This window comes from Lepisosteus platostomus, chromosome 18, assembly GCF_059453375.1.
Source record: "Lepisosteus platostomus isolate fLepPlt1 chromosome 18, fLepPlt1.hap1, whole genome shotgun sequence".
In the NCBI taxonomy this organism is placed as follows: Eukaryota; Metazoa; Chordata; class Actinopteri; order Semionotiformes; family Lepisosteidae; genus Lepisosteus; species Lepisosteus platostomus.
In genome coordinates, this window is record NC_142628.1 from 3,923,089 (window position 1) to 3,937,961 (window position 14,873).

A 14,873-nucleotide genomic window follows, 5' to 3' on the forward strand; every position below is an offset into this window, starting at 1 on the left:
ATCTGGAAATGGAGTGCACAGCAAGTTCACAAGGTCTCAGCTATACTTACTGGGCTTTAAATAGACTTTCTGCACAGCCTTTACACTGCTAGCTATTCCTGGGCTCTGGCCCCTTAAGCTGTGAGGGAAGAGCTGTCTTTCACTAGCTATTAATGGCAACAGCCAAAAGAGATGACATCATCTTTCACCATATGGGCAGGCAGACAAGCGGGCAGGCGGTATCTTGTCTGTCAGTTCGGGAGAAACTCGATTCGCCCGCTAATGTCCCTTACAAGCACCTTTCTTTCAGCAGCTAGCCTGCTATCTCCACACAAACACAAGCTGACACGCCAGGCGTAGCTCCACCCCGCCCCCCACAAACTCCCCAACCCTGTTTAACCCCAACATTTGGCAGCACGCACTGACATCATTGCTCAGGAGGGCCTGTTGCCATGCCGACAGGGGCATTAATTACAGCATGGGGAGCTGCTGGGGCTTTGACTCAATTAGCCCCAGCATGGGCAAATTTCTACTGCAGCCTGCCATTCCTTAATGGTGATATCACACAGCCAGCGGCAACTGGGGGGCAAGGAAGAAACCGATACCTTCGCCCAGGCAGGACCTGCACTGTGGTTGGCCAACATGGCACCGGAACAATAGTACAATTTAGACTTCAATGGAAACCAAATGAATGAAATATTTTGGCCTGTGAGCTCTTTGCACACAACAGCCAGTCACGATGGGCCCGATTCAGAGGCGCAGCAAAACCTCAAAAAGATTCAAAATAAATCAAGAGAATATCACTGAATATTGTTGTACGTACTTTTCCATTTGTCTGGTGTATGTTGTTCCTTCTACATGCACCAGTGCACCCTGGATATGGAGGTTGGTCTCCACCAGCTTTGAACATAAATCAAAAAGCCCCTGACGCACAGGACACCGCCAGGGTTCACAATGTGGCGTTTGAGAGAGCCCATCAGGAAGCTGAAATGAGCACTGTTGCCCGCAAAGCTCATATGCAGAGTTACTCACTATACAATGTTGTGGGGGATATGAATTAGAAATATTCAGAAAATGCACCAAAAGGACAGTTGGCGTCACAGCCTCCATTGTCTACACGATCCAGAAACATACGAGTCGAATATTATTGAACGGGCTGCCATAACTGCACCTTTCAGTATAACTCAAATGAGTAGCTTTTAAATATTAATATATTCAGAACTTTAATTCGATAACATTTCTCCTTCTGGCTAGAGCAAGAAAATACAGCGCTTAATGTCATTCAAAGAGCTCTTTGAGATTTCAGCATCTGAGAAATGATCCTTTGTTGTAGTCATTTGACTTTACATGCTGTGCTCTTGGAATAGGACTGTGCTAATAAACTGCCAAAATGGTGTTCTAATCTATCAGTACCGTGCTGTCCAAACCTAAAGAAATACTGGACTTTGCAAAGGAACCCAAGCAGGGTTTAGAGAATGGCCCTCCTGTGTCACTGCAAAGAAAATCATGTTTCCCTAACCACAGCCTCCAATGACGAGCTGCTCAAAACAAGTGGTTTATTTTTTTAGACCGCCGTGCATTAATTTTTGCAAGAAAAAGCAAAAGCAGGGAAAAGGATTAAAGGAAGTGTTGTGTACTTGTGGAATGAAGTCATCAGATATAAATGCTCTGTGCTCCTCCAGGGCGTGTTCGGTGCAGGCTAAATAAAGAACTCAAGTAAGCAGAAGTCTCTTTTCAGCACGGTTCAGAGTCAGACTGCACTCTTCTTTAAATCATGAAACGCAAAATCAGCAAGAGTGACTAAAATCGTACCAGGTGGGATATCTGACTAAACAACAGATAAAAACGTGGATGAGTATGAAGAGATTGTTGATTGTTTGGATTGTTTACTGATTTTAAGTGTCCTCTCTGTTCTCATTGCTCTTGAAGTACCTCAGCAGTGGATGCACAGATAGGGCTCAGTCACCACGGCTGCCAGTCCATCACACATCCCATGACCACTACTCTGATTGCTACCAGGGAGACAAAAAAGGACAAGGACAGCTTAAACCGGGGACGCCCGGAGAGCCACACACTCATCCAAGGGCACATGCTTAAAAACAAGCTCACAAAACACACACGCGCCCACCCAAGGGTGAGAAAGACACTCAAGGCAGACAACCCGCCCTCCCTCCAAGCACATTTCAACTCCTCTCCTGTGGGCACAGTGTTTCCACCCCAACTGCACATTCAGCGACGCCTCCTTGTGGACTCACACAGGCCGAAGGCATGGCTTCTCTCTCAAAACCATGTGCGAGTGCACACACAAGATCACAAAGTGCCTTTTATATAAAAGTCACACGGAGACGACACGGGGGAACGTGTACGTCCGCTGGAAAAAATAAGAGAGGCAAATCCATTTTCAAAAAGCGGACTTTCCTTAGTTTGACAGGCTACCTGCATTTTGAAGCTGGGACGATACTGTAGGAGTGAGCATGTGCTGTCCGGGCTTAGGTATTCACAACACAAAGCCCCAGTTTCCCCTGCTGTCTCCAGGCCCTGTGGCAGTGAAAAAAGGGGGGGTTGAGCTCCAGGGCGCATTTGTAAACTCCCCTAAGGATGCTTTTGTCCCTGCTGTGCTCCTAGCCTCCTGTACTGAGAAGTAAGCTGCATCTGACACGAGCCAGTGAAAATAGGAAAAGCAGACGGATTAGATGTGCTTGCTGTGCCGCTGGAAAAGGGGGCAGTATGTCGGCATGCTTACTTCCTTTTTCCAGCACTTATGTAACTTCTTGATGCCTCGCCCATTGATCCACATATTCTCTTCTGCGCTGCCAAAAAAAACAGTCCTCCACAATGAACGGCAAAGTTCAGCAACAGCAGCCTCTCAAAGTCTCATTAATGCATTAGATCATCTGGCCTGCTTTCAGCCTTCCTGCAGCCAGCCTGGAAGGGAGCCACTTCATCAATACTCTCGCAAACAGACCCCAGCCGACAGCAAGAGCAGCACTTAGGAAGTGCTGTAGTGACACACCTCCCAAAAATCTGCCTTTATCACCCCACTTCTTCCCTTCAGCTCGGCCAGAAGGCTGGCGGAGTGATGAAAAAAAGTTTGTGTTTTTTTGTGCCAGGCATGTTCATTTAAAATAAGCAATCTTTCTTAACACAAATTCGAGAGCAGAACAGGGCAGCATGGAAGAGTGGATCTTTAAACAGTGTAGTAAGTGCTGCAGCCTCTTGATTAAAAAAATGTAGAAACACAAAGCCAAGAAAAAGAGAAGTCTTTTTGAACATTTGCTTTCTTGGCGCCAGATATCCCAGTCTTTACAGCTGGGGTTGGAATTTGAAAAAAAAAAATAAAACCACAGTTTCTTCTTTACAAATGAGATAGTTTCCTGGAACAAGTCAATAACAACGAGTTTATTATTTTTTTTTATTGCTTTACTCTGGCTTCAGAACTTTGGGCTGCATTTTTTAAGAACAGAAACACGTACAGGAATACTGCACATTTTTAAATATGTCCTCATTTATGTTCAGAGGCCCCAGAGCCATTGTGAAGAATATTTTGGATTTCACTTTGGCTACAAATGATCATTTTTAGATTTTGGATAAAGCCATCAATAAGTCAAATGACTGAATTGTAAGGCTGATGGCTTTGTTATGGAAATCATGTGGCTAAATTGTACCAAGATTACAGCAGCTACCCCCTCCTCCCATCTCTCCTTTGTGTAAAGTTCCTGCTGAGCAACTTTCCTCCTCTGCTGTTTACATGAGCTTCAAACGGCGTTTCGTTTTAATAAGGGAGCTCTGGGGCTGTTTGGGAGAAGGGGGGAGCACGGCCGATTTCCTCACCCTTCCCCCCCTCCAAGGAGCATTGATTAGGTTGAGTAATTAACCCCCCACACACGCCTCCTATACCATACCCCCCAGGGTCTAGAAGCGACCAAAGTGTCAATGGGATTTCCATCTGTTTCACAAACCAATGTCTCTGTCCCCACATCCCCCCTCCTCATTTATAGCATTAGCATACGACTCTGTTCAAATGTGCAGACATTACATCATGACATGCGTACACACACAACAAAGAAGGTGGGTGCCTTCACCCAGCCATTTTTGGGATAATGGAGGTTTCAAGGATCAGCAGCTGATCCCTGAAATGATTTTTATTCTTCGAATTTCATTATTTCTTGATTGCACCTGAGGGGAGACTGCGTGCCAGGGGGTAGGTACAGCCCGAGAGTCAGCCAGAATTAAACAGACCTGCCCGATAAAGCAAAACATTTTCTACATGGTGGCATGGACAGATCGTAAAACAAATTCTCAGCAGTAAGAACCATAAAAGGCAGAATACTCTTTTTCCATAACTCCCTTTCATTAATACAGCACTTTCCATGCAGGAGGAAACCCATTTCGCTGATGTGAAACACTCACCTGGGTGAGGCATGACGGTCATCATACTTTCCCGCTCTAAAACACTCCTGCCAGAGCCTTTACATTGACTAGCTGTCCCTGCATTAAAATCCTCTCACACTGCACCGGTACAGAACATCGCTGCATTTCATTCCTGAGGCCTGTTTTCCACCTTCAAACAAAGAGAAATGCTCAGCAGTGCCAAACTAAGCCACAAGCTAATCAGCAGTGGGAATAAGGCAGCAGTGTGGAGCAGTGGCCAGGATTCTGGACTTAGGATTGGAAGGTCGTGGGTTCAACAGCAGTTGTGCCATTGAGAAGGAACTGTTCCACTAATATATTCCTCTACATAAATAGGTGCAAATGATAGTCGCTTTGAATAAAAGCAGCAGCTGAATGAGGATTTCGACTGAGGATGCCAACAGACAGGTCTTCTTGGTTTGTCATTTCCCCCGTTACTGACTGGCTTATTGGAGTCTATCGACCTGCAACATGCAAGTCAAGGGTGAGCTGACAGAGCCTGTGAACCTCTCGTGGAGGGAAGGCTATTGTAATTGCCCCAGAAACTGCTGTCAGAAGTAGTTACTTCACATGGCAGATCTTACAGCACCCGCCTTGTAGAGGACACCCCAAGTTCAAGATAGGACTTCTGATAATAAATCCCAAGCCTGGTAGTTTCATAGCAATTAGACAGCAAAAAACCCCTAAAAAAAGTCCCAGATTTGCAATGCCTGTTGTAGTTTGCCATCAGAATGTATCCTGTTTGCACAAGAGTGTCAATTCATAAGTCTGTGTGCCAGAGCGCAACCTGAGCTGCGTTTGGAGGAGCAAACCCTAACCACAGACCACACACCTCTAAAAGCAAGAAGAATGGTTAGTTTTAAATTTAGACATAATTTTCAATCTAAAGGGTCTGGTTTAGAGATGGCAAAAACTGGGGTCCATAAAATGTTCTGAGAAACTTTGCATGGTCAAATATTCCTTCGTTTTACGCATCTTCAAACAATATAATTTTAGTGTGGTATGAATTAAAGCCTCCCTCATTTCCTGTGTGCAGGCAACAGCTTATTGACCTAAAACAGTTTCCACCATCTAAATTTCTTATTATGTAGCAATTATCCCTGTTCCTCCCTCTTCTCCCAACAACCCCTGTGTCATCTTAAGCACCTTATCAACACTCCAGCAGGTCAGCCTAAGTGACAGCTCCCCAGCACACATCATTGGAAAAAAAAATGTGCTTCTTCATGAATGGCAGGAGGAGAACAAACAGAAGCTACTACCAGCAAACATTCCCCTTTCCCCTGCTCTCCGACTCCTGCCTGCGCGCTGGAGGAGTGTGTGGCTTTCACAAGAAACCCCACAGAGAGTGGGGAAGGGACCGCTGCGAGTCCAAGGGTGCATGGCTTGAGAACAACAACAACAGGAACAAACCTGATGCAAAGCAGGACTCTGCAGGGCTGGGAAGAGGGAAAGGGGATGCAGAGCTCACAAAAGGCACGGCTTTTTGCATCTCAATGGGCATGCACTGACAGACTGCATGCGGTAGGTAACAGGGGAGGTTCTTGCAATTTCTCATTTTGTTTTCTCTGCTCCTCAATTAGAACTCACCAAAAACAAAAAAAGGGCATAAAAAGCACAGGATTACCCCCTCACACACACACACACACATGCACGCACCCACAACACACGCGCACGCAGCATCCCGGCACCAACCTCGCAGATCTCTTCCTTCCTTCATCCTGCGCACCCGGATTTTCAACTTCATTTCACTCTCGTGCATCTCAGTCCAGAAGCTCTCCTCCGGAGGGGCTATCACAATGTCCACGGGCATCGAGGCGCGGGTAACAGAACAAAAAAAGCCCAAAGAGGGGCCCCAGAAAAAGAGAAAAAAAAAAAGAATCCTCCCCCCCCTCCAAGAAGAAGGATCAAATAGAACAGTCTCGGCCCCAGAAGCGTGGCGAGCGCTGACTGGGACACAGAAAGCAGCACGCACAAGAAGTGGCTTCGGGAGCTGCTGCAGCGGGGCTCAGCAGCTCTCGCGGACTCTCTCGCTCTGCTGCTCTGCTGCTCTGGCTGGAAGTGCACTTCCCTATTGTTGCAAGCCTCCTCCCTCCCTCCCTCCGCTCAGCTCCAGCATTCAGCCACTGAATGAGCTCATTTGCCGTGTGCGCGGATCCTGCTCTCACGAAGCCAGGGATCAGTCATAGCTCATGTGTAAGGCATGTAACCACATTCCTTACTCACCACACAAAAATGTGGCCACCTTAAGGGCCCTTCAGCAGGCTTGCAGATCTGCAGGCAGGCCCTTTCGCTCAACTGCTTAAGGAGGATCGGGAACGGACTGATATTCAACCTTTTCTTTCTTTTTCTTGCTTTCTTGTGAAGAACAGCACAAAGCCGGAGACAGTCAGCTTGATTCCTTTTGTAGAACAACCTATGAAGGCTGGATATTTTCCAACAAAAGGACCTAAGAGACTGGTGATTGGGTTCCGATCTGCAAGCACCAACAAAAAGAATATAGAAAGTGTACTAATATCAATATAAAAAATGCGGATATTGCAGTTAATTTGGATGGAAATGTGATTGTAACAGCTAATAAAACTTGCATGTTTATAGTATAGTACATCATGTTCCTTGACAGAAAAATAACACTTCTGTACATTCCAGTTTCTAAATCAATACAAGAGAACGACACATTTCTCTTCTTTGTAACTCAGCTTTCATCTCCACAAACAAAGGATCACGGCTTCCCTAAAAACCCAGACCTCCTTTGCAAACAATGAACCGATGAAAACAGGGCTTGGCCACACTGTCTATTGCGTTTCCAGGTCCAAAAAATGTTTCGCAAAATTAAACAGGAGACCAAGACGCATGAGGCAGAAGTGGAACCTCTTTATCTAAATTGAGCTGTAGAGTTAAATGGACCTAATCATCTACATGCCACTGGCAATTCTCATTTCATTTGAAGTCGTCTGCAATTCTGTGGTCAAAGCAAACAAAATCTAAGATAGATCAGTGACACAAAAAAACAGATGCTATTGTAACACCAGTAATTGCTTTGTTATTAAATTCCTGGTTATACCAGCTACTAAAACCAAAAATGTCTATTACCCACAACAACTTGAAGAACAACTCCACTTTGACATAATGTCAAAGAAAACACAAGCAAAGGCTTTGTAGTTGTCTTTGCACAGACAACATTCTTTCGCCTGCCCACAACTGCGTGGGTGCGGGGCCAGGGATGACCACACTGTCCACAGCGGTGCTGTGGAGCAGGCAGCCAGGCACAGCAGAGGCACTCTCACAGTGCTGCTGTGAGTATCCTGGACAGTAGAAAAGTCACGCTGTGGTGGCACTTCACTATGGAATGCTAAACACAGAGCACAGAGTACCGAACACTGGATAAATCAAGCAGCATGGTTGGTGGTATATAAGTAATGAACGGAGGGCAGGCAGGTGATCTGACTCTCTGCTTCAGTAGGCCAGCTCTCAACACGGGGTAGCTCTCAAACCCATCCACCCATTTTCGAACCGCTTTACCCAACAGAGGGTCGTGGGGGAGCTGGAGCCTCTCACAGCAAGCAACGGACACCAGTTCATCACGGGGCACACGCGGGCACAAAGACGCACAGATTCACACCCGGGCCGATTCTCCCACAGCCAATTAACCCACCAGTATGCCTCTGGACAGCGGGAGGAGACTGGAGCACCCAGAGGAAACCCATGCAAACACAGGGAGAACATTCAGACTTCAAGCAGACAGTACCTTCTGACAAAAAAGATACAATAATGTAGTCTTTCAGAATCAGCAATGAAACACCAACCTGTCCAGGAGGCACTTGTTTATACAAAGGACTGTGGGAGTTTAACACAAGCTACCTAGACATGTTGTTGAAGCTTATCCTGGCTTCTTTCAGAAACAGCTGGACAAGAACCTTGGTCCTGAGCAACCAAACAGGCGAGATGAGTCAGTCGGCCTCTTCTTGTTTCTGACGTGTCTTATTTTCTCATGACTGACACTCATGGCTTAAAATAAAGCACCTAACTAATAGACAATCACTGAACACGTTTCCAATGATAGCATATCTCTGTATACACACAAACACAGAATAAAACAGAGATATGTCTTCTCAGCAGTGTATGATAGTGGCAGGTGAAAATATTCATATTTGTCATTCTTATTCACAACAATCCTTAGCTCAAATGACATCTTTGATTGTGAGGTCATGAGAAATAACAATAACACACATACTCAAGCTCACAGTGTTTTGCACACTTTTGAACTGCGTAAGATTAAAATTACATTTACTGAACAAGGCATAAAAATAACAACTATGAAATAATGGGATCTTCAAATAATATACCGAACACTAGAAATGGATTTCCCAACTCTATGATTTTTTTGGCAAACACCTCTTTGAAATGCTAGTTCAATGAAAAAAGCATTCTTCAAATTCTTAACAACATACGTAGAATGCAAAATTATCTCAAAATAAAACATTACGTAGCCTTGCACAAAAAAAAAACCCAACATGAACAATTTCAAGTCTCAAACATCTCCCCTTTCGGACGTCTCTACCAAATTTAAGCCACGAACAGTATTCTAACCAACACAAAACTCCGTCAAGCCCCCTGTCCAACACGTGGCCTCCTGCTGTCCACCCTGGGAATTGCAGGCTATTTATCAGAGGCCATTCTCTCACTGAAGTGACATTAAGCTTACAAGGTATCTTCATCGTCATCTGCTGCCTTTCTGCAAACCAAGAGGTCTGCTTGAAACTCTCCTTTAAACCATAAGGCAGCTGCTCAAAAAAGGAGCCTGGTGCCGTACGGAGCACCTCACACAGACCGCCTCTCACGTTTTGATTTGTGTAGGGTGTCGGCTCACCGGCAACACTGCAAATAGAATCACGGATCACTCACTGGTCAGCTGCTATTTTTGTGGGGGGTGGGGGGGGTGGGAGGAGGTAGCGGCAAGCTGGGACTTGTATACAAACAAATGACAGCCTCATCTGTCGAAACGGCCTTCGTTATCAAGCTGCCCAGAAGGCGTGACTATCTGGCTCTTGTGCTGACAAGAAGTGACACAAAAACATAAGAAAGGCTACGAACAGGAAGAGGCCATTCGACAAATCTAGCTCATTCGTTAACTGATCTCAGGATCTCATCCAGACGTTTCTGGAAAGAAAAGAGGGAAACGGCTTCAACAACATTGATGGACAGGTTGTCCGACACTCCCACAAACCTTTGGGTAAAGGGTTGATCATCTCACAAATACAGGACAGCTACACAAAATCTAGACTATGTGTCAGCCAGACAAAGATGTGGAATGTAAGACTAGTTGTAGTCGTTTGTGTGGTTAATAAAGAAACACTCTTTAGACAAGAACACAATATTTCGCCTGAGAAAAAATAGAAAATTCAACAGGAGGACAGCAAACGAGAGTGGGACACATACAGTACCACCCAACAACACAACTTTCACCTGTTACTAAAACTGCCAGTGTCATAAATCCTCATCAGGCAAACATGAGCTGCACCAGTCCAGCATGAACAAGCTAACAAAAAAAACAAACAGCAGACGTTGCCTATGAGCTGCGCTGTCAGCAAAGCTGGTCTTGATGTATAGCGCTGAAGTGAGGGAGCTGTGCAGAAGCCCAACCTCCAGTCTGCCTCTATTCAATGTGGTGAATTTGATTACACACACACAGAACAGCACTGTCACATCACCCTTCAGCAGGCGAGATATTGACTGAGGAGCATGCGATTATAGCCAATGTGTCAAGGTGAAATAAATCGTGCCGTTAAGAGCATTAAGTAACTAAATAAGAATAAGAGCTGAATCCATGAATATAAAGTTTTATTACTAGCAGCTTCAAGACAAATTCAAGTATAATTATGGTATTGTTTTCACTGCTGTTATTTGTTTGTGTTAGAAACTGCTCTTCTTTTCAAAACTGGTGGAACAGTCCACTTTTTCTACAGCTCTCCAATGCTCATAGTTAAAAATATCAGCCTGCCATGTGGCTCATTTACTGGAGACAGATGTGATTCACTCTGCTTTATGCTTTGCCTGGTGTTTTGTTGAACTTGCGTTATCTGTATACGAAGAGTGATGATTTCACACGGGAGGACCCAGAGTTTGTCATTTTAACCATTTTGTGCATAATGAATATGAAGCCAAAGCTCTTTCTAGTAACTGAAATAAAAGAACAGAGAGCCAGCATTAAGCCACACATAAGACCCCAGCGGGCCACATTGTATCTGTGGTCACGCTAAATTTGCCAGTATGTGGGGGCAGTGGTGCCACCTGCCAGCTTGTCTTGCTCTCCAGTCTGCCCTCTATACAGAATATCACTTGGCAGCCACTGAGACAGAGATGGAGCACAGCTATACTGTACAGCACAGAAATGGGTAGGGGCAGGGGAGAGATGCAAAGCACAGAGCAGAAATTATTTACACTTCTTGAAAGACACAAATCCCTTCCTCTGACCTGTTAGTGAGATTCATGTCCACTCCAAAAGGGACATCCCTAGTGAAGAACCAAGGGTTGTGAAATTAAAAGCCTTGTCTGCACAGGCAGTTGTCATTGATATGACCAGGAGTGAGCAGTCCTGGTCCCGAGGGGTCAGTGTGTCTGCAGGGCCCAGTGCAGGAGTGAGCGGTCCTGGTCCCGAGGGGTCAGTGTGTCTGCAGGGCCCGGTCCAGGAGTGAGCAGTCCTGGTCCCGAGGGGTCAGTGTGTCTGCAGGGCCCGGTCCAGGAGTGAGCAGTCCTGGTCCCGAGGGGTCAGTGTGTCTGCAGGGCCCAGTGCAGGAGTGAGCAGTCCTGGTCCCGAGGGGTCAGTGTGTCTGCAGGGCCCAGTGCAGGAGTGAGCAGTCCTGGTCCCGAGGGGTCACTGTGTCTGCAGGGCCCGGTCCAGGAGTGAGCAGTCCTGGTCCCGAGGGGTCAGTGTGTCTGCAGGGCCCAGTGCAGGAGTGAGCAGTCCTGGTCCCGAGGGGTCAGTGTGTCTGCAGGGCCCGGTGCAGGAGTGAGCAGTCCTGGTCCCGAGGGGTCAGTGTGTCTGCAGGGCCCGGTCCAGGAGTGAGCAGTCCTGGTCCCGAGGGGTCAGTGTGTCTGCAGGGCCCGGTCCAGGAGTGAGCAGTCCTGGTCCCGAGGGGTCAGTGTGTCTGCAGGGCCCAGTGCAGGAGTGAGCAGTCCTGGTCCCGAGGGATCAGTGTGTCTGCAGGGCCCGGTCCAGGAGTGAGCAGTCCTGGTCCCGAGGGGTCAGTGTGTCTGCAGGGCCCAGTGCAGGAGTGAGCAGTCCTGGTCCCGAGGGGTCAGTGTGTCTGCAGGGCCCGGTGCAGGAGTGAGCAGTCCTGGTCCCGAGGGGTCAGTGTGTCTGCAGGGCCCGGTCCAGGAGTGAGCGGTCCTGGTCCCGAGGGGTCAGTGTGTCTGCAGGGCCCGGTCCAGGAGTGAGCAGTCCTGGTCCCGAGGGGTCAGTGTGTCTGCAGGGCCCGGTGCAGGAGTGAGCGGTCCTGGTCCCGAGGGGTCAGTGTGTCTGCAGGGCCCAGTCCAGTGTTTGGTTCTCACTGCACTGCAGTTTCTTTGAGAAAAATATAGCCTGAGTTTTGCTTGGGCTCTTTTAGAGAAGGTACACTACACAAAACCAACAGCCACATATTCAGTGGGTAAGCCTGGTGACAATGTAAACTACATTGAAAGGTGAATAGCACTTTTGCTGTTTCTATTTGGGTTATTTTTGTTTCCACAGTGCTGCACAAAATTATTCTATAACATCTGACAGAAAATCATTGATTATTTGGTGACAGGTCATCTGGCTGCCAACATTTTCTGGTGGCCACAGTTCACTCTGGCAAAAGTATATCATACAGTATTTACAAACCCTGGATACCTGGAATGCCGGGTAGAAGAAAAAAGCACCCAGGAAAGGCAAACATCCATGAGGACAGGGCTGGGCGGTGAGAACGCTAGACAAGGAGCTGAGCGCTGCCAGGAGGCATGTGTGCAGGTCAGTGCAGACTTCTGAGACCTGCAGGGGGTGCCAGGGCCCCGCCCTTGCTGATGATGGTGTGTGTGTGTGGGGGGTGTGTGTGTGTTGACGGCGCTCGTTGTCAAGGTATCAGTAACAAGCAATTAATATGTAATTACATCAGTGATGTAACACATGCAGGACGGGCAGCTGGGATGCCTCAGGGCTGAGGCAGTCGCCCTGCTAGGGGTGTCATCTGATACCAGCGGAGAATGTGCCCTCGCCGGTCTCTTGTGCCCCCCCAGAGCTGGGGTATGAGGAAAAGACACCGCACTGCTCCTGAGTGGAGGTGGCCCACACACGCGAAAAACTGGCTGCGGCTTGATCTTCTACGACACGACCATATTAACGAAAAGGGTAAAAGCTCAAGAGTGAGTACAGGAGGGCGGCACAGTGGTCAGTGGCCGGCGTTGCGGCCGCACAGCCCTGGGTCCCTGGTTTCCATTCCCAGCCTGCTTGCTGCCTGGAGTTCGGACTTTCACCCACAGTCCAGAGACACACTGGTGGGTTAGCGGGCGTCTGTGAACACTAGCCCCAGTTTGAGCTTGTTGGGCATGTTGTGCCTGGGTGCCCTGCAGTGGACTTGGTTCCCAGTCAGGGTGTACCCCCACCTCGCGCCCACCGGCCGCCGGAATAGACTCTGACTCCCCTGTGACCCTGAACTGAAAAAAGTGGTTGGAAAATGGATGGAAGAACATATAAATGCGATAACAGAAACAGACCCAGAGCTGTACTCATTTCAGAGAAGAAAAACATCCTTTTCCTTCAAATCAAGAATCACTGAGCCACTTTTAAGATTTCATTCCTTTGTCTAAAACATGTATGACTTGTTTGTCACAGATGAATATTTTTCTGGGAAGTGATTTCAGACTTCTTGAGTTCTTGTACTGATCTGGAACTGAAGTACTCCAGATATCAACCCTACTGATTAGAGCTTCAGAACATTGTGATCTGACACCCAGGACCCAAAACATGGCCCACCACTCCACCTGTCTCAGCTGTCGTATCCGCATACGCAGGATCTGCAAGCAAGGAACTTCAATGCATCCCCTGGACACACCCATTTTCCAATAAAAGGGACTTTCATGAAGTATTCGGTTTAGGGGAAAAGTTACCCGGGCTTGAGAACGAGGTTAAAGCCTGTGATCAAACAGCAATCATGCCATGATGACTCACATGTCAGTGAGATCAGTTGTGTCATCTGTATCACACTGTCAGTGGTAACCTGCGGTGGTCCTCAGGGGAGAGGGGGAGGACTAAAAACCAAAATTCCAAAAGCAAGTAAAAATCAAAGCAATAAGAAAAATGACTGGATTCCGGAACAGTCCTCCTCCAATAAGAAATAAGCCAAACCTTTTACATTCATCTGCAACACTGTGCGTTACGTAATTCTCTCTTTTATGGACGATACTGGCTGTCTGTTATGAAAGACACTAATAACAGCCTTGAAGAGACAGGGGGAAGACTCAATCAGCCTCTCTGAATGGCTGGCAGTTGAGTTATCTACCACAATCTACAATGAACTCTCTCGCAATTTGCAGCTCTGTGCCATACAATTCTTACCACACTTCAGACAGAGTAACAATGGCATGACCTCAGTTCCTGGCAACAAGAACAAAAAAAAAGTCAGACCATTATTGCAGGTCATGCCATTACAGAAACATTTAGATCAAATCATTTCTTCAATGAATACTTGTAGCAGTGTTTTTGAAAACCGCCCCAAAGTTACCAAATCTGAATCACTGTACTAATCTCGTTTTCGGAAGGAGAAAGAGCATAACTGAGGCAGCTTCAAGAAGGATGTCCAGACATTACACATTAAACATGCTCTTTGATGTTAAGCTATCAAGTGAATTCTCAGATCTCACTCCTCCATATTCTTCATAAGAAACAGGATGGGCACTGCTGTCAGGATGATGCAGTCAGCTGTTTTACGAACCTTTATTAAAGTGAGTTCCCAGCAGTAGAGCTGATTCAGCTAGCTAAAAAAATCCTTTCCATTGTGTTTTTGGAAAACTGAGCGTGGACAGTACGCGTTTATAAGAGACGAATCACAATGGTGAACAGATATGAATTCATATCGCACCCTTCACTCAACTTGTCTTTGTCTGGCAGCAGGATGTACTGTAATGTTGATTGCAAAAAAATAGCCGAAATAAAAGGGTTGAGAGAACAGGGTTAGCAACATGTTTTACTGTCGATCTTCAAGACTGCAGTAGAGGAAAGCCTAACTGGCTGGCACACTTTGTTCTTAGCTCTCTGCCAATCTGGTGCTTGGGTGGTTGAAGACATCAGTGTCATCCATATGGGAGAAGGCTCCATGCATCCACAGGGAAGGCTCAGGACGCTGGCATTAGAAAACTGCAAATATCTTCCTTTTAGTGATTCAGACTTGCTTGCGTACTCATTCCTGAACCTCAAACAACCACACCTCCATTGGCCTACCTTTATTACCTTAACTATTAATCATTAGAAT

At 46.8% G+C, this 14,873-nt stretch overlaps 1 protein-coding gene across 6 annotated transcripts in view; it reads right to left on the reverse strand.

The window, feature by feature from the left end:
* dusp8a (dual specificity phosphatase 8a) overlaps positions 1-14,873 on the reverse strand; it is an 88,363-nt gene that overhangs the window by 11,913 nt on the left and 61,577 nt on the right. Inside the window, exon 1 of one of the 6 annotated variants that reach the window (XM_088610971.1) lies at positions 6,082-6,923. The exons of the other annotated variants lie outside the window; for them this stretch is intronic. Coding sequence (XP_088467097.1) covers positions 6,082-6,199 — 118 coding nt within the window. The 5' untranslated portion in view covers positions 6,200-6,923. Of the gene's footprint in view, positions 1-6,081; positions 6,924-14,873 lie in introns of those variants that run through there. 6 annotated transcript variants of the gene reach the window in all.